At 38.4% G+C, this 21,408-nt stretch overlaps 1 protein-coding gene across 1 annotated transcript in view; it reads right to left on the reverse strand.

Moving 5' to 3' along the window:
* The window catches only part of DNAH6 (dynein axonemal heavy chain 6), a 302,264-nt gene that overhangs the window by 263,487 nt on the left and 17,369 nt on the right, over positions 1-21,408 (reverse strand). Inside the window, 2 exon segments of the mRNA XM_007470601.1 lie at positions 15,716-15,978; positions 20,376-20,549. Coding sequence (XP_007470663.1) covers positions 15,716-15,978; positions 20,376-20,549 — 437 coding nt within the window.

A 21,408-nucleotide genomic window follows, 5' to 3' on the forward strand; every position in this document is an offset into this window, starting at 1 on the left:
CTCTTTCCAGTTGTAACAACCAAAAATCTGGACATTGCCAAATGTCTCCCAGGGGGCAAAAAATCTTCCAGATTGAGAACCAGTGATTTAACTTGACGTTTCTCAAATTTACATGATCATAGAACATGTTTTTTTTACTATCCACCTGTTAATATCACTTAGGTCTTATGATCCAGGAAATACACACTGGGAAACACTTAGGTAGAGGAGACATTGTGTCCTCTTTCTTGGCTTTTCTCGGACCCTAAAAATGCTCAGGATTTAGGAGGACTCTGTTGTACATTGATTTCTAATGACTTTAAAATTGAAATTGCACAGAAGATTAAATCATAGAATTGAAAGATGGAGCATCAGACATTATTCTGAATTTCCTGTCTGCAGATCGCAAAACACTATCAAATAGCAAAGTCCTTAGTATATCTGTACCTCAATTTCCTCATCTTTCAACTATACAGGATGTCTTTTTACTGGGGCTTTTTTTCAGGATGAAATAAGATTAATGTACAGAAAGCACTCAGCACAATGCCTGGCACAGAATGTGTGACACAAATGTCAGTAGTAGTTGTTATTCTGAGGATGAGTACATTAGGCATAATGCATGAGAGCTTGGGTTCTGAAGTTTAACTACTTGGGTTTGAATCCCAGCCCCACAATTCACTAGCTATATGAACTTTGTCAAATTTCTCAACTCTGCCTTAGTTTCATCATTTGTAAAACGGATATATCAATACTACCCACCTTGTAGAGTTGCTATGAAGATTAATTATATAAAGAATTTGGAACAATATTTGGCACAAACTAAGAGTTGGTGTTTGTAATATTGAGTTGCAGGACTCATCCATTTCATTGTAAAGTCTTGGTATCCCACTATGGCCTTATGATGCACCCACGGTTCCTTACCAATATGAACAAGTTTATATTTCAGTGACCAAAACAAGAAATAGCAAAATATTGACATACACAATTAAAACAATAGTGAGATGAGAGGTTCCATAAATATGGGAAAAAAGTCCCTCATGTACTAGGGAGGGAATGGTCAGACATCACAGTGGCTCCTTTTTCAGGAGTATGAAAAAGAAATATTTACCTATTGCCCTACCAGAGGGTCTCCTTCAATTCAACTAAATGGTCATGCTCATTAGACTTTCATAGACTATATCTGGCAGCCCTCTACCTAGAAGGCTAGAACAGGATCTACTTCTTGCCTTCCAGGCAGCATCAGTCTTTGCTTTTCCATGGGACCCCTTGCAACAATTCAATAGCCACCCCCGAGCTATCCTCTCCCCAGGTGACAACTCAGATGCAAGGACATGAGATCCATATTGGGTGGGTGTGCAAATCACCCTGGCTTAAGAGCAGCCAATATTTCTTGTAATAACTATAAGCATACATTTTAGGGTTCCTGCAGAGACATGCCCAGAAAAAGAACTGCTGCACTATGGGAAGTCCAAAGCAATGGCTCCCCTTCAGGTATTTATAATTCATTTATAGTTCCTCTCAATGCAGATATAATTTACCAATCAGGGGTCATTTTTATCATAAGCAATGTTGCCTAGAAACAACTGACATTCTACTTGTATTAGGTTACCAGGGGAACAGAGCTTCAGAGTTAACCAAAGGCCAGATTCTCATGCGGAGAAAAGTGTTCTACAATCCTCTAAAGCAACGGTCCCCAACCTTTTTGGCACCAGGGACCGGTTTCGTGGAAGACGATTTTTCCACGGACGGTGTGTGTGTGGGGGATGGTTCAGGAGGTAATGTCAGTGATGGGGAGTGGCAGATGAAGCTTCGCTCGCTTGCCCACCACGCACCTCCTGCTGTGTGGCATGGTTCCTAACAGGCCATGGACCAATACTGGTCCAGTATTGGTCTGCGGCCCGGGTGTTGGGGACCCCCGCTCTGAAGCAATGCTTCCCAAACTTTGTATGTTCCAACACACTTGTACAGTGATAACATTTTATAAGGCACACTGGTGAAGACATTAATTATAATTTCTTTGTATTATAATAAGAAAAATAAAGCAAAATATTCAGGGAAATATTCAATACTGAATTTTATAAAACTTCCAAATAAAGTCTAGCTCATAAACAACCACAGCTATGACTATAAATTTTTGAAGCAGCTACTGCATTTCTAATCAAGACATGATGAATGGTCTATTCAAATTCTTAAAGTCACCACTGCTAAGGAATACACTTCATAGACGTGGGAGACAGCAAATGGCAGATGTTGATTTATTGCTCTGTCTCTGATGAATGGAAACTCCCTTTTCCACTGACTAGAATTTGTATCACTTGTTCTTTTGAAATTATGTTTCAGAGGTACCATCATTCTTTAATTCTAACAGATTTTCCTTTTCTTGCTTTGATAAATGCGGTGTTGAAATTTCTTATGATAATACAAATTGATTTAAAACCCAAACATTTCCATATCAAGTACCTTAGAAACAATAGTGACACTTTCTCTCAAACACAGATGTTACGCTGTTTGACTTAGTAATTTTTCCTTAAATTTAAATTCTTAACAATGACTAAAAAATCACGAGAGAGCCATTTTAAATTTCACTTTTCTGAAGTTGAATTTTTGCTTTGAATTCCAAATCTTTGTCAGTATGTGTTAATATATTTTCAGGCAGCTCTTATATTTTTTATTAAGTTCATTCAGGTACTCAAATGTCAGTTAAGTAACCCAGCTGTAAAACCAAAAACTATCCTTCACTAAATCTACAAAGTTGAATCATTTGCAAAATATTTTCCAATTCTTGACAAAATTCTTCCTTTGGATCACTTAGGCATTTAAGTCTGAAACAACAAATAATGGTGTTCTGCTCACATATCTTTGTAGAAAGCTTAAAAACAGAAGGTCAGGTGGTGGCTTGGATTATATTATAGTTACAATTTTGATATTATTTAATTTGGAATTCATAACTGCAGAGAAACATTTACATATGGGAGTCTTTTGTGAAAAAAATACTGTATTATGTATTTTAATCTCAGGATTATCAGAATAAACTCTACATGGAAAATAAATTTTCAAGAAGTATTTCCATAATATCTCACTTGCCTTTGATATTTCAACCCCAGTAGCTTTTTTGCCCCACAGAACAAAGTTCTTCCAAACACTTCACTTCAAGGATTCTAGTGCTATTATCTAGCAGTTATTAATATCTGTACATCCATCAATATGCAATAAAACTTTAATAACGTCCTGGATTTGGTCATCTCTGCTATGAAACATGTGGATCTAGTGGTATTATTGATTTCCTTTGCTTTTCTGGCTCCAAATAGAATAAATAATTTCCACACAGGCTGGTAAAACTGCAATTCTGCGATAGTGAGTCATTTTGACATTAGATATTAATTGTGTATTCTTGCATTCTTAGCTTCTTGATCAGATGCTAACCGAAAAATGGAATTTGGTTTCATATTTTGTTCTTGCACATGTCTTTAAAAGTTCCAACCCTTTACCCGGGAGGGTGGATATCTTTCAGTAAAGTGTTGATATAGCTTGCTTGGTACCACTGATTGATTTGATAACATTTTCATACTAATGAGATATTTAGGCAAAAGAACAGGAAAATTATTGTGGTTCATAAATCCAATATGAGATAATTCTAATTATGTTGCCTAATTTCTAACCTTTTTTTTAAAATAACATAAACTGTGTTTACCTTATAACTTATTGTTTCCTCTCTGAGCATATCTTTCTATAGGTGTCTCAGTAATAGTATGACATATCTTTTTTCCTTTTTTTCACTATGAGAGTGCAACTTTGAATGATTTCTAGTTGGGATCTCAGTTCCACTTTTATTCATCAATTTTCTATTGGGAAGAAAGCATTATTTTGCATTTGTTCTGGAAAAATCAATAGGCTTATATGAGAGGCAGATTATTGTGCTAGATTTGGAAATGATAGAAAATGTTTCCATGGCTTCCACCACTTTTGGCGGGGTAGTGAAGACATTCTTTGAAGTAAACTCTCAGTCTCATGGAGGTCTCATGGACACCACCAAGTTTCATCTTGACAGGGCAGTAGAGCAGAGAAATTAAAAACATACATTCAGAAGCCAGACTGTCATTTATTTATTGTACAACCTGGGGCAAGGTACTTAACCATTTTGTGTCTTATCTGTAAATCAGAGGTAATAAATGTATCTATCTTATAGTATTATTGTGAGAATTAAAAAACATATGTATATAGATACATGTATATTCATGTATGCACTTTGCCTGGAATGTAGTAAATACAAGTAAATCATCATCTTTTATGATATGTAAAATGTGATGATTTGCTTTGGTGTCCCCTCACAAAGTGGGTATATAACCAAACTTTCTAACCAACAACCATCCCCCATACTTCATGGCTACACCTCAATTACAATCACTCTTGTTCAAGGTCAAAGTCCTAACAAAATAGAATTATTTTGTCTTGATCTGTGTTCTCTATTCCCTTCCTGACCTCTCTAGTTCCTGATCTTTTACCTAGTTTCCTCTAATTTGCCCCAGACCTGACCAGAGTCACCATTATGCCTTCTTGCTGGACAAGGTAATCTGCAGTGTACAGTTGTATGCTTACCAGAGTAATATTCCAACATATTTACACATCTCCTTGAAGAAGAAACTTCAAAACTGTTATGCCTAACACATACCACTGAATTTATTCTTTAGAATGAACTTGGTAAATGTAACTATTTTCTCACTTAAAGGGACCACGGTAGAGATAAACATTGTAGAACTGCACATTTAATGTATTTTATTACACTTAAAAAATTATGTGATGACATTATATTTTATCACATTACTTTTAAAAGAAGTTTGGTATAATGTGTCCTTATCTCATTGATCCAGTATTTACTACTTTTAACTTCCAATTTAGCTGCTTCCAACTATATGTCATCCAAATAATTGTCTTTACTCATAAGATTTATAATATTTGGAGTTGGGGCTGGGCGGAAAATTTAACCTCCATCCTAAAATGTGATAAAATAATAAACTGTGATTCCAACATCTTCTTAAATGAGATGTTGCATATTACTAACAAGCATCATTAGTGCTAGTCCAAAAAAGTATAAAACATCAACTCACTTCCCTTAGTAGAAGTGTTGATTAGTCTAGAAAGACAATTATTTCCTGAATCAAACAGAAGCACCATTTCCATACTCATCTTCAATACTTTGTCTTGTGCTAGTAAATAGATGAGAATCCATTTTGTTTGGCAAAATCTGACTCCTTTCATAACGGGGAATTAATATCACAAATGGCACTCCTTGATGTCTGGGTTATTGGATATTTTTTAAATAAGAGGAAGCTATGAAAACATTTCACACATTAATGAAGAAGTGTTTGTAAAAATTAGCAAATTAACCATTTTTTTCTGAGTCACCGTTAAAAGATCCATAACCTCTTCTTCAAAACTTATAAAAAACTAGAAAAAGAAGTAGTAAGGTAGTTGTGGAATAACAATACTATTAAAGGAATATTTTTAACATCAAATAGCTTTAAATTCCATTATATGTTAATTCTCCTATCTTTAAAAAAAACAAGCTATTTCTCTTATCTTAAGAAAAGTCCCCACTCTTGACCCCAATTCTCTTTTCATCAACCACCTGCTTCTCTTCTGTCTTTGCCATCCCCAGATTAGTATGTCCAAATCCAAACTCCTATTTTTCCCTGAAGAATCTGTTCCATCCAGTCTTCTGTGTCTTACTTAATAGCATCTCACCCCTTTCCCTTGCTCAGTCAAAGCGATCATTAAAGTCAACCTGGGCACTTCTCTTGTATACAATCCATAAAAATATCCTGTTGGGCTACTGCTGCCACTGCTGCCACCTGAGGGTCACAGGTCACTGCCCACACCTTCCTGGGAGCCTGGACAGCCCACCACTGATTTTTCTGTGTGTGTTTCTCTATTCGCTTTGTTTCTGGTTTGTTTGGTTTTGCTTTTACCATTTGTCTTGGGTTTTATTTGTTTGTTTTCTTTTCCTTTTCTTATTGTTGCTGTTGCTGTTTGTTTGGGTTTTTGCTTTTTTTCTTGGGTTTTGTTTGTCTGGTTTTTTTCTTCCCCCCTCTCTTTTTTTTTTTCTTCTTTTCCTCCACACCAGGTGGCTTGCAAGGTCTTGGTTCCCCAGCCAGGGGTTGGGCCTAAGCCTCTGGGGTGGGAGCGCCAAGTCCAGGACATTGTACCACCAGAGAATCCCCAGCCCCAGGGAATATTAATTGGCAAGAGTTCTCCTGGAGGTTTCCATCTTAACACCAAGACCCACTCCACCCAACTGCCTGCAGGCTCCAGTGCTGGAAGCCTCACTCCAAACAACTAGCAAGACAGGAACCCACAACCCCACCCATCAGCAGACAGGCTGCCTAAGCCCATACTGAGCTTACAGACACCCCAAAGTCATACTAAGCTCACAAACATCCCAAAACACACCACCTGATGTGGCCCTGCTCATCAGAGGAACAAGACACAGCTCCACCCACCAGAGTGCAGCACCAGTCCCTCCCACTAGGAAGCCTACACAAGCCCCTGGACCAACTTCACCCACCAGGGGCCAGACACCAGAAGCAAGAAGAGCTATGAAACTGTAGCCTGCAGACCTCAAGCCCAGTAAATGAAACAAAATGAGATAACAGAGAAATATGTTGCAGATGAATAAACAAAGTAAAAATCCACAAGACCAAATAAATGAAGAGGAAATAGGTAGTCTACCTGAAAAAGAATTCAGAGGAATGAGAGTAAAGATGATCCAAGATCTCAGGAATAGAATGGAGACACAGATCAAGAAAATACAAGAAATGTTTAACAAGGGTCTAGAAGAAATAACAAACAAACAGTGATGAGCAACACAAAAACTGAAGTGAAAAATACACTAGAAGGAATCGATAGCAGAATAACTGAGGCAGAAGAAGAGATAAATGAGCTGGAAGATAGAATGGTAGAAATATCTGCTGCAGGGCAGAATAAAGAAAAAGGAAGGAAAAGAAATGAGGACAATCTCAGAGACCTCTGGGACAACATTAAACACACCAACATTTGAATTATAGGGGTCCCAGAAGAAGAAGAGAAAGAGAAAGGGTGTGAGAAAATACTTGAAGAGATTGTAGTTGAAAACTTCCCTAACATGGGAAAGGAAAGAAATACCTAAGTCCAGGAAGTGCAGAGAGTCCCAGGCAGGATAAACCCAAGGAGAAACATGCCGAGACACTTATTAATCAAACAAACAAAAATTAAACACAAAGAAAAAATATTAAAAGCAGCAAGGGAAAAGCAACAAATAACATACATGGGAATCCCCATAAGGTTAACAGCTGATTTTTCAGCAGAAACTCTGCAGGCCAGATGGGAGTGGCAGGGTATATTTAAAATGATAAAAGGGAAAAACCTACAACCAAGACTGCTCTATCCAGCAAGGCTCTCATTCAGGTTCAATGGAGAAATTAAAAGCTTTACAGGCAAGCAAAAGCTAAGAGAATTCAGCACCACCAGACCAGCTTTTCAACAAATGCTAAAGGAACTTCTCTAGGAGGGAAACACAAGAGAACATAAAGAACTACAAAAACAAACCAGAAACAATTAAGAAAACGGTAACATACATATCAATAATCACCTTAAATGTAAATGGATTAAATGCTCAAAACCAAAAGACAGAGGCTCGCTGAATGGATACAACAACAAGACCTGTATATATGCTGTCTACAAGAGACCCACTTCAGACCTAGGGACATATACAGACTGAAAGTGAGGGGATGGAAAAAGATATTCCATGCAAATGGAAATCAAAAGAAAGCTGGTGTAGCAATACTAATATCAGACAAAATAGACTTTAAAATAAAGACTGTTTCAAGAGACAAGGAAGGACACTACATAATGATCAAGGGATCAATCCAAGAAGATATAACAATTGTAAATATTTATGCAGCCAACGTAGGAGCACCTCAATACATAAGGCAAATGCTAACAGCCATAAAAGGGGAAATTGACACTAACACAATAATAGTGGGGGAATTTAACACTCCACTTACACCAATGGATAGATCATCCAGACAGAAAATTAATAAGGAAACACAAGCCTTAAATGACACATTAGACCAGATAGACCTAGTTGATATTTATAGGACATTCCATCTGAAAACAGCAGAATACAATTTCTTCTCAAGTGCACATGGAACATTCTCCAGGATAGATCACATTTTGCATCACAAATCAAGCCTCGGTAAATTGAAGAAAACTGAAATTGTATCAAGCATCTTTTCTGACCACAACACTATGAGATTAGAAATAAATTACAGGAAAAAAACTAAAAAACACAAACACATGGAGGCTAAACAATATACTGCTAAATAACCAAGAGATCACTGAAGAAATACAAAAAAACCTAGAGAAAAATGACAATGAAAACATGACAAACCAAAACCAATCAGATGCAGCAAAAGCAGTTCTAAGAGGGAATTTTATAGCAATACAATCCTACCTCAAGAAACAAGAAAAATCACAAATAAACAACCTACACTTGAACCTAAAGCAACTAGAGAAAGAAGAACAAGCAAAACCCAAAGTTAGCAGAAGGAAAGAAATAACGATGATCAGAGCAGAAATCAATGAAATGGAAATGAAGGAAACAATAGCAAAGATTAATAAAACTAAAAGCTGGTTCTTTGAGAAGGTAAACAAAATTGATAAACCTTTAGCTAGACTCATCAAGAAAAAAGGGAGAGGGCTCAAATCAATAAAATTAGAAATGAAAAAGGAGAAGTTATAACTGATACCACAGAAATACAAAGGATAAGACGTAAAGCCAGGGCCTCAGACATGGAGCCAGGGTGTAGACACCTGTCAAGCCCAGGTGGAGTCCCTGATGTGCTGGGTGGCATGGGCAGTGCAGGTGGCCTGGCTCTGACCCTGAGGACACCAGGCCGCCCTGTGCACCTCAGTCCACTGCCTTGCCCCTCCAGCGGCTCCGGGTCCCCATCGCCACACAGCAGCCAGGCAGTACCAGGGTTTTGGATGTCTGTGTCTTTGGGGGACCATTACTTCGCCTGCCACATGGCTTTGTATGGAAGGAGTTTCAAGATGGCAGAAGAGTAAGATGCAGAGATCAACTTCCTCTCCACAAATACATCAGAAATACATCTACATGTGGAACAGCTCCTACAGAACACCTACTGAATGCTGGCAGAAGACCTCAGACCTCCCAAAAGGCAAGAAACTCCCCACGTCCCTGGGTAGGGCAAAAGAAAAAAGAAATAACAGAGACAAAAGAATAGGGATGGGACCCGCACCAGTGGGACAGAGCTGTGAAGGAGGAAAGGTTTCCATGCAATAGGAAGCCCCTTCGCGGGTGGAGACTGAAGGTGGTCGAGGGGGGAAGCTTTGGAGCCGCAGAGGAGAGCACAGCAACAGGGGTATGAAGGGCAAAGTGGAGAGATTCCCGCCCAGAGGATTGGTGCCGACCAGCACTCAACAGCCCCAGAGGCTTGTCTGCTTACCCGCCGGGACGGCTGGGGCTGAGAGCTGAGGCTAGGGCTTCGGTCGGATCCCAGGGAGAGGCATGGGGTTGGCTGCGTGAACACAGCCTGAAGGGGGCTAGTGCACCACGGCTAGCCGGGAAGGAGTCCAGGGAAAAGTCTGGAGCTGCTTAAGAGACAAGAGACTTTTTCTTGCCTCTTTGTTTCCTGGGGCGCAAGGAGAGGGAATTAAGAGCGCCGCTTAAAGGAGCTCCAGAGACAGGCGTGAGATGCGGCTATTAACGCCAACCCCAGAGACGGGCATGAGACGCTAAGGCTGCTGCTGATGCCACCAAGAAGCCTGTGTGCAAGCACAGGTCACTATCCACACCTCCCCTCCCGGGAACAGATGAATGGATAAAGAAGATGTGGCACATATATACAATGGAATATTACTCAGCCATAAAAGGAACAAAACTGAGTTATTTGTAGTGAGGTGGATGGACCTCAAGTCTGTCATACAGAGTGAAGTAAGTCAGAAAGAGAAAAAAAAAATACCATATGTTAACACGTATATATGTAATCTAAACAAAACAAAAAAAAAAGAAAAAAAATGGTCAGAAGAACCTAGGGGCAAGATGGAATAAACATGCAGACCTACTAGAGAATGGACTTGAGGATACCCTGAGGGGGAAAGGTAAGCTGGGACAAAGTGAGAAAGTGGCATGGACATATATACACTACCAAACATAAAATAGATAGCTAGTGGGAAGCAGCCACATAGCACAGGGAGATCAGTTCAGTGCTCTGTGACCACCTAGAAGGGTGGGATAGGGAGGGTGAGAGGGAGGGAGATGCAAGAGGGAAGAGATATGGGGACATATGTATATGTATAACTGATTCACTTTGTTATAAAGCTGAAACTAACACACCATTATAAAGCAATTATACTCCAATAAAGATGTTAAAAAATGAAATACAAAGGATCATAAGAGATTACTACAAGGAACTATTTGCCAATAAGATGGACAATCTGGAAGAAATGGACAAACTCTTAGAAAGGTACAACCTACCAAGACTGAACCTGGAAGAAATAGAAAATATGAACAGACCAATCACAAGTAATGAAATTGAAACCGTTATTAAAAATCTTCCAGCAAACAAAAGGCCAGGACCAGATGGCTTCACAGGCAAATTCTTTCAAACCTTTAGATAAGAGCTAACACCTATCCTTCTCAAACTCTTCCAAAAAATTGCAGAGGAAAGAACACTCCCAAGCTCGTTCTATGAGGCCATCATTACCATGATTCCAAAACCAGACTAAGATAGTACAAAAAAAGAAAACTAGAGACCAATATCACTGATGAACATAGATGTAAAAATCCTCAATAAAATACTAGCAAACAGAATTCAACAACACATGAAAAAGATCGTACACCACAATCAAGTGGGATTAATCCCAGGGATGCACGGATTCTTCAATATATGCAAATCAATCAGTGTGATACACCACATCAACAGACTGAAGAATAAAAAGCACATGACCATCTCAATAGATGCAGAAAAAGCTTTTGACAAAATTTAACACCCATTTATGACAAAAACTCTCCAGAAGTGGGCATAGAGGGAACCTACCTCAATATATACAACATTTGGCCATATATGACAAACCCACAGCGAACATCATTCTCAATGGGGAAAAACTGAAAGCATTTCCTCTAAGATCAGGAACAAGACAAGGGTGTCCACTGTCGCCATTATTATTCAACATAGTTTTGGAAGTCCTAGCCACGTCAATCAAAGAAGTAAAAGAAATAAAAGGAATACAAATTGGAAAAGAAGAAGTAAAACTGTCACTGTTTGCAGATGACATGATACTACACATAGAGAATCCTAAAGATGCCACCAGAAATCTACTAGAGCAAATCAATGAATTTGGTAAAGTAGCAGGATACCAGATTAATGCACAGAAATCTCCTGCATCCCTATACACTAATGATGAAAAATCTGAAAGAGAAATTAAGGAAATACTCCCATTTACCATTGCAACAAAAAGAATAAAATACCTAGGAATTAACCTATCTAAGGAGGCAAAAGACCTGTACTCAGAAAACTATACGATACTGATGAAAGAAATCAAAGATGGCACAGACAGATGGAGAGATATGCCATGTTCTTGGATTGGAAGAATCAATATTGTGAAAGTGATGATACTACCCAAAGCAATCTACAGATTCAGTGCAATCCCTACCAAATTGCCAATTACATTTTTCACAGAATTAGAACAAAATATTTTACAATTTGTATGGAAACACAAAAGACCCTGAAGAGCCAAAGCAGTCTTGAGAAAGAAAAACAGAGCTTGAGGAATCAGGCTCACTGACTTCAGACTATACTACAAAGTTACAGTAATCAAGACAGTATGGTACTGGCACAAAAACAGAAATACAGATCAATGAACAGGATAGAAAGCCTAGAGCTAAACCCATGCACCTATGGTCACCTAATCTATGACAAAGAAGGCAAGAATATACAATGGAGAAAAGACAGCCTCTTCAATAAATGGTGCTGGGCAAACTGGACAGCTACATGTAAAAGAATGAAATTAGAACACTCCATAACAACATACACAAAAATAAACTCAAAATGGATTAAAGACCTAAATGTAAGACCGAACACTATAAAACTCTTAGAGGAAAACATAGGAAGAACACACTTTTACATAAATCACAGCAAGATCTTTTTTGAACCACCTCCTAGGGTAATGGAAATAAAAACAAATATAAACAAATGGGACCTAATGAAACTTAAAAGCTTTTGCACAGCAAAGGAAACTATAAGCCAGATGAAAAGACAACCCTCAGAATGGGAGAAAATATTTGCAAATGAAGCAATTGACAAGGGATTAATCTACAAAATATACAAACAGCTCCTGCAGCTCAATATCAAAAAAGCAAACAACCCAATCAAAAAATGGCCAGAAGATCTCAATAACCATTTCTCCAAAGAAGACACAGAGATGGACAAGAGATACATGAAAAGATGCTCAACATCACTAATTATTAGAGAAATGCAGATCAAAACTACAATGAGTTATCACCTCACACTGGTTAGAATGGCCATCATCAAAAGATCTACAAACAATAAATGCTGGAGAGGGTGTAAAGAAGAGGGACCCTCTTGCACTGTTGGTGGGAATGTAAATTGATACAGCCACTATGGAGAACAGTATGGACGTTCCTTCAAAAAGTAAAAATAGAACTACCATATGACCCAGCAATCCCACTACTGGGCATATACCCAGAGAAACCATAATGCAAAGACACATGCCCCCAATGTTCATTACAGCCCTGTTTACAATAGCCAGGACATGGAAGCAAGCTAAATGTCCATCAAGAGATTAATGGATAAAGAAGATGTGGTATATTTGTACAAATTGTGTCATTTGTAGAGAAATGGACGGACCTAGAGACTGACATACAGAGTGAAGTAAGCCAGAAAGAGAAAAACAAATATCATATATTAACACATATATGTGGAATCTAGAAAAACGGTACTGAGGAACCTATTTGCAAAGCAGAAATAGAGACATAGATGTAGAGAACAAATGTGTGGACAACAGGGGCAGGAATGGGGGAGTGGGATGAATTGGGAGATTGGGATTAACATATATATGCCGCTGGGTATGAAATAGATAACTAGTGAGGAACTGCTGTATAGCACGAGGAAGTCTACTCAGTGCTCTGTGGTGACCTGGATGGGAGGGAAATCCCAAAGGGAGGGGATATGTGTATACATATGGCTGGTTCGCTTCACTGTGCAGCAGGAGCTAGCACAACATTGTAAAGCAACTATACTCCAATAAAAAAAAACAAAACAAAAAAGAAAAAAAACAAGCCCTCAACAGTTGAATGACTAAACAACTTATGGTATATTCATAAAATGGAATACTACTCAGCAAGGAAAGGAAATTTATTCATGCAACAACATGGATCTCAAAAATATTTTGCTAGAGAAATTGGACACAAAAAACCAGCTGTGATTCCTTCTGTGTGAACTTCTTTTTAAAAAAGCATAACTAATATGTTGTGACAGAAATTACATTAGTAGTTGCTTGAGGTGTCAGGGAGGGGTGGTCATGGTGGAGGGTATGTATGAGAAATTTTTCAGGTGACAGAAATGTTCTTGATTGAGGTAGTGGTTACATGAATGTATACATTTGGCAAAGCTTGTCAAACTACTCTTAAAATGGGTCATAGCATTATGTCAATTATATCTCAATAAAGTTGAGTTTAAAAAAAAAATCCTGTTGGCTTAACCTTCAAATTATTTCCAGAATTTGACACACTTCTCCCCACCTCCACCATTACCACCTGGTCTATCTCTTACGTGAATAATTACAGCCTTCTAATTGGCCTTCCTGTTTCAATACTTGCTCCTCAAAAGTCCATTCTCTACACAGCAATCAGAGAGGTCCTTTTCAAAATGTAATTCAGATCACGGCACTTCTCTACTTGAAATTCTTCCTTGGTTCTCCATTTTTCTCAGAGTAAAAGTTAATGTTTTTTTTTTGTTTTTTTTTTTTTTAAATTGACTGGCAAGTTTTTTTTTTTTTTTTTTTTTTTTTTTTTTGTTTTTGGCCTCTCCCGTTGCTGAGCACAGGCTCCAGATACGCAGGCTCAGGGGCCATGGCTCACGGGCCCAGCCGCTCCGCGGCATGTGGGATCCTCCCGGTCCGGGACACGAACCCACGTCCCCTGCATCGGCAGGCGGACTCTCAACCACTGCGCCACCAGGGAAGCCCAAAGTTAATGTTTTTACAATAGCTGGCAGGGCCATCAATGGTCTGTCATCTCCTTCATTCTACTGTAGTCACACCAGCCTGCTGTTCGGTTCTTCAACATGCCAGGTGTGTTCCTGCCTTGGGATATTTGTATTCACTTTGCTGCTGTCTGGAAAGCTCTTCTCGCCTCTTCCCATAGCACATAATTCACTCCTTCTCCTTCAAGTCTTTGTCCAAATGCCAGCTTCTCAATGAGGCCCACGCTGACCTCCCCAATTTATTAACAACCTCTTTCCAAGAACTCCCAATCCCCTTTGCTCTACACTGTTATTTTGTATAACACTTAGCATATTCTAGCATTATATATAATTTATTCCTGTATCATATTAATTATTGTCTCCCTCTGCTAAAATGTAAGCTCCATGAGGGCAGCAATTTTGATCTGGATGGTTCACTAACAAAGCTCTAGCACCTAGAAATGGTCATGCTATAGATTGCGTGCTCAATACATTTTGTTGAATGATTTTCATAAGCATCTCTCTTCCTTCTACAAATTGTTTCTCACTCCTGTTAAGCTCTTTCAGGTTTACAATAAATCTATCATTTAAAAATTCAATTAAAATGTTTTTCTTCTCCCCAGCAGGAGAGTTGTTTTCAGTGTTATCTGACTCAATCAAAACTACAGTGCTGAGTAAGGGAGAGGAGAATTCCTAGAAAGAACTTTTATCTTCCTATGCAGCAGAGACTGGGGAAGGCAGCTCAAAGAATTTGGTGGCAATGCTCAACTACAACCACCTTCAAGGAAAGACCATCTCAACAACTGTAGCATTCAACCCAACTAAACAACCAGAGGAAGGTCAGCATCATCTTTAAGTCCTGTTACTTGTTGTGCTGAATTTTAAAGCAATTCACAGACACATTTGGGTGACTCTTCAAATTATTTCAACAACAAATGTGTGTTTAGCAACAATAGAGTATATGTGAGTGTGTGTGTATTATTAATCTATATAAATACCCTAAATTATCAAGCTCATTTTACTTAGAAAAAACCCTTATTTCTACTCTATTAAGGAAAGCTGAAATGGCATGTGAAAAAAATCAAGCATCATCTATTTTTTATACATTGCCATCTTCTTTTCCCAGTAATCAAAAAATATCAAAAATATGTTTGTAATACTGATTAAAAATAAATGGAATTATATCAATATAATATAAACATAGAAACACAGCAGTGTCTATAAAATGTCTATAAGTAAAGATAAATGGGAAAAATAAAATTGTTGTGATTAAGATTCATTTGTCATTGAATGATAACCCAACTTATATTTTATCAGATAAATCATTAACACACAATTGATTATGGATAACAGTTGATAACCCAACTTATATTTTATCAGATAAATCATTAACACGCAATTGATTATGGATAACATTTGCAATCTTATTTGTAATTTTTACTGCTAAATAAATTGCTTCATAAAAGAGAACTCACTTCAGATTATATCTATCGTACTCAGTGGAAGATCTTGGCACTGCAGAGATCATATAAAGAAATCCAATGTGCTCATTTTCACGTACTATTTTGATGATTTGCAAGGGATTTTGAATGTTGGCTTTAATGACTTCTTCCCGGTCATGGAAATAGTACTTAGGGTAAGTTGAGGAACTAATCTCGTAGAGGCCTCTTCTTCCAGTGCTGGTACGTGACAGTTTAGCAGGAGAGGGGGAGAACGCCTCAGCAGAGGGCCATTGGATCTAAACAAAGCCAGTTTTTTAAAAAATTAGTTTTTTTGGGGGGGGGGAATAAACTATATATGTAACAAAATATTAACCTCCAGGACTAATTACCACACTGCCTAAGATGTCTAGGGCTTAAAGGAAAGCAATTTGGAACTGAAAACTTTCAAACTATTGATCGGCAGTGATAGATTCCCTCTCAGTACTCCTTGCCCAGATGTCCGTCTCCTTCCGACAAGCACCCCCAGCAACACTTCCCATTGCCTTCTCTTCTCCCTTCACTTAAATGTTTATTACATCAAAATGTTACCAGCTCCCTGGTGTTTATGAGAGCCCACCACTCCCCTTGCTCAGTTGCTCTGTATCTCCCCTGACCGTGGCCTTTCCCTCGATGCCCTGCCCCCACCCACCAGCCCCACTTCGTTCTGACAACCTTGATGCTTTTCGGTGAGTGACATCTTGGACAGCTGTCGTCATAACTCATAATAAACTATTTTTAATGAATGTGACAGGTTGTTACATTGAGTATTGGGGATCAGTATTATGTAATAGCCTTGGAGAAGCATATGTGTTATTTTTTTTTCGAACTTCCTCCTCTTATTTTATTTATTTATTTATTTATTTATTTATTTATTTATTTATTTATTTATTTATTTTTTTTGCTGTACGCGGGCCTCTCACTGTTGTGGCCTCTCCCATTGTGGAGCACAGGCTCCGGACGTGCAGGCTCAGCGGCCATGGCTCACAGGCCCAGCCGCTCCGCGGCATGTGGGATCTTCCCGGGGCACGAACCTGTGTCCCCTGCATCGGCAGGCGGACTCTCAACCACTGCGCCACCAGGGAAGCCCTTTATTTATTTTTTTATTGGAGTAAAATTGCTTTACAATGCTGTGTTAGTTTCTGCTGTACAGTGAAGTGAATCAGCTATATGTATACCTATATTCCCTCCCTCTTGGACCTCCCTCCCACCTCCCCCCATCCCGCCCATCTAGGCCATCATGGAGCACCGAGCTGAGCTCCTTATGCTATACAGCAGGTTCCACTAGCTATCTATTTTACACATGGTAGTGTATTTATGTCAAATCTAATCTCCCAATTCATCCCACCCTCCCCTTCCTCCCTGTGTCCACATGTCTGTTCTCTACATCTACATCTGTATGCCTGCCCTACAAATAGGTTTATCTGTACCATTTTTCTAGATTCCACATATATGCATTAATATACAATATTTGTTTTTCTCTTTCTGGCTTACTTCACTCTATATGATAGACTCTAGGTCCATCCACATCTCTACAAATTACCTAATTTCGTTCCTTTTTGTGGCTGAGTAATATTCCATTGTATATATGTACCACATCTTCTTTATCCATTCATCTATCATTGGACATTTAGGTTGCTTCCATGTCCTGGCTATTGTAAATAGTGCTGCAATGAACACTGGGGTACATGTGTCCTCACATGCACACTGAAATGTGAGAGGCACTGTCTCCAGAACAGGCAATTGTGAGTTAGTAACATATATGCTTATGCTTCCCGCCCTGTGGGTCCTAAGCATAAGCATATATGTTATTAACTCACAATTAATTGTTTGTTCTGGAGACAGTGCCTCTCACACTTCAGTGTGCATATGAATTACCTGTGTAACCTGTTGAAATGCAGAGTCTGCCAGCCAATCCAAGGTGGAGCCTGAGATTCTGCATTTCTCACTTGCTCCCAGGAGATGCAGATGCTACTGGCTCCGGACCACGTGTGGAGCCCCAAGGCTAAGCCCCTACCATGTTCACACACTTGAGGTTTGCTCCAATCCCTGGGTCCCACTGTCTGCTCTCAGTGCCACTGACACTCCTTTGCTCCTCCCCAACAAACTTGGGACAGCATCAAACACGTCTTCTCCTGCCGAGGAGGTTGATAACCGTGTTTGAGGAAATGTGACATCAACTCCAACAGTCATCCCTTTGTCTCTCTGACAGGACTGGCTTTAAGATAAAAGAATCTGCATTGCAGACCTGCTTTGGTGAATAATTGAGGTACATATATAGATGATATCTTTATTGCCTATTAGCAGAATTAATAGAGATTGCCATTTCTATAAGAGAGTTATTACCATAAGCTCTGTGGAACAACGTCCCCATAAGATTTGTATTCATAGGGATCATTATTCTCTATCTCTGATTAAATACCTCATTGAATAGGAGTTTCAGAAGAGAATCCTGGGAATTTCAGAGCTAAAGGACATACATCTTTAAAATCAAAGATAAAATATGCTCCTTTCATTTATTGGCCAGGGATAGCAACAAAGGTACTGTTTTCTTATCTAAAAGAAGAGGCCAAACCAGATACCAGAACCAGAGACAATATATATTGCTTTGTCCCAATGTTTCAACAAGAGCTGTAGTTAACTCTTTTATGAGACAAGAGTATTAATATTTTAACAGGAAATGCATTTATTTTATTTATTATATCTCTTAAAAAGTTGTACTGCATTCTAAGTGAAAGGTTTCTTCAACAATAGGCCTAAACATTTTCATTTTATTTCTAATTATGTAACTCAGTGGGAAGATGTGATTCAATTTAAACAGTCACATATGTTTGGACTTTGCAGGGGTTAGGGGAGGGAAATAGAGGGAGCATTTATTCATAAATTGTAGAACATCTATAATATTCCTCTATGGTGGATTCCCAGTCCAATTGATAAGTCAATCTTTCTTAATTACCAGAAGCAAAGCCTTCAACTTTCCTTCCTTCTTTCCTTCCTCCCTCCCTCCCTCCCTCCCTTCCTTCCTTCCTTCCTTCCTTCCTTCCTTCCTTCATCTCCCAGTAAATCTTACTAGATACATTTCCATTCTGAACTCATTCTGAGAAATCAATACCCAGAAAAATGAACCTCTTCTCAGAATAAATACCCTTCTCCTTTTAAATAGAATATCTCCTTTCTTCCACATTTCCATTCAACCTCTAACTCTTTACTGAATTCTTCACTTAGTTACAGTTACAGCCAAACATAACCTATAACTTATTCCTTTTCAGTTACTTCCTTCATCCCAGATGTGCGCACAATCTCTCTCGCTTTTATTTTTTAAAAATTTTATTGAAGTATAGTTGATTTACAATGTTGTGATAATTTCTGCTGTACAGCAAAGTGATTCAGTTTTACACATATTCTTTTTCATATCCTTTTCCATTATGGTTTATCACAGGATATTGAATATAGTTCCCTGTGCTATACAGTAGGACCTTGTTTTATTAATCCTTCCTATATATAATAGTTTGCATAATCTCTTGTTAAAATTCAAGCTCTTGAAACCCACTTTATACCAAATGAGCTAATTAATGTACAATCAGATCTTTCTTGGCCCCACTTGAAATATCTCATTCTCTCTTTCTACTTCACAGAAACCAAATTAACTGAAGCTATACAATTTCATACAATTTATCATATGATATTCTTTCAGGATAATCTCACCCAAACCCATGGCTCCCAAGGCCATAGCTCCCCCACCTTATCTGCCTTGTTAACTTTCCACTTATTCCTCCGAGCTTAGCGCAGTTCCCTAGGGTAGCTGTTCTTCCACTGATGGTCCCCCTAGCCACCAGGTATAAGCATCCCTTCTGCTCAGTTCTCCATTATTTTGTACTTTAAATGATCAGTGAGAGCTCTTATCACACCTCACTGCGCTTAAGTGTTTACTTGTTCATTCCCACCTCCAGATCCTGAAATCCTCGAGGACAGAGCTTGTCCTCAACTCTCAATTTCTAGCACTGCAGCCCAAAGCCTGAAAGACAGACAACTAGCACTGAAAGATCCTCTCAATAAAAAGCTCAGAGAATTCTTGGCTCTATTGGTATTTTTATTGTGGGTGTGTCCTCCACATTTTCTTCCACTTCTGTTCTTTTGTTTAATTATCTACATAAAGGTGTTTATGTAGATACATTTTTTGTAGGTGTTTACATAAAGCCAGGCTCTAGTGATTTTGCCCCAGAACTACTATTCACTTATTTATTGCAAGGCAACTTCCCCACTCTACAACTCTCACCAATTACAAAAGTTGTCTCTCTAGTTGGTTCAGTTTCCATTTTATTGCCCTTCACCAAGGTCTTCAAAGATTTGGGGGGATAATGATGAAAATTTCATAAAAGTTATAATAACATTCAAAATACTATTATGTCTTCTTTTAACATGTCTTCTAGAGAAGATCAGAAGACACTATATGAATGCTGAAAGTTTTCCTTTATGATTTTACTCTACTGTCCAAATTTTCCTTAAATAGGAAGAACTGGGAAATACTGTATTCCCCCAATCCATTACGTAACCTAAGGGAAAAAGATTTTGCCACTATCCTTATGAGTTAAAAGCATGTGAGCAATGCTATATGAAACTAACATTAAAAAGATCAATTAAGTACTTTAATACTTACCTGTTTTTTCTTTTTCACAGAATCTTCACACTCGAACTGAACAAGAGATTTGGTAGAACTTCTTTCTTCAGTGCTTCCTGGAGGCTTTAGGACTCCAGAAGTGATTAACCGGTATCGGTTCTGCTCATATATGTGTTCTGATTTCTTATGATCTCGGTAGGCTTTTAGTACTGGCTTTGGGAAGTAAAAAGACATGTTAATCTTTTAAATATTAATGTGAACTTGTTCTTCACTACCTTTGGACTCTATCTCTGTTGGAAATTGATCACCTTTCTGGACTAATTTCCTATATCTAAGCCACAATCATTATTAGCAGCTATCATCATTGTCCATGGCCTATTGCTTGACTAAGACTTTTCTACTTGGTTTCCATTAATTCTGCCCTTTAAATACCAATGAATACTTCTAAGGGTGACATTATGACAGAAAGTACACAGAGGCATGAAATCACATACTCACTAATTGTCCAATACAAACCCCCACCATTCACTACAACAGTTACTGTGGGATCATACAGAACTCCCACTCTACCCAAAGGTCACTAATCACTTCCCATAGCCATAACTAATTGAAGATCATCACAAAACCAAACAACCTGGCTTTTAAAATGGGCAGAGAATCTGAATAGGCATACTTCCAAAGAGGAAATGCATCTCTAATCATCAGGAAAGTGCAAATCAAAACCACAATGAGATATCGCCTCACACCTGTCAGAATGGCTATCATCAAAAATAACACAAATAACAAATGTGGGCGAGGATGTGGAGAAAAGGGAACTTTTGCACATTGTTAGTGGGAATGTAAATCAGTACAGCCACTGTGGAAAACAGTGTGGAGTTTCCTCAAAAAATTTAAAAAAAAAAGAACTACAATATGACCCAGCAATTACACTCCTGGGTATTTATCTGAAGAAAACAAATACAGTAATTCAAAAAGATATACACACTCCATGTTCACTGCAGCATTATTTACAATTGCCAAGATATGGAAGCAACCTAAGAGCCCATCAATAGATGAATGGATAAAGAAGATG

This window comes from Lipotes vexillifer, unplaced genomic scaffold, assembly GCF_000442215.2.
Source record: "Lipotes vexillifer unplaced genomic scaffold, Lipotes_vexillifer_v1.1 scaffold1098, whole genome shotgun sequence".
In the NCBI taxonomy this organism is placed as follows: domain Eukaryota; kingdom Metazoa; phylum Chordata; class Mammalia; order Artiodactyla; family Lipotidae; genus Lipotes; species Lipotes vexillifer.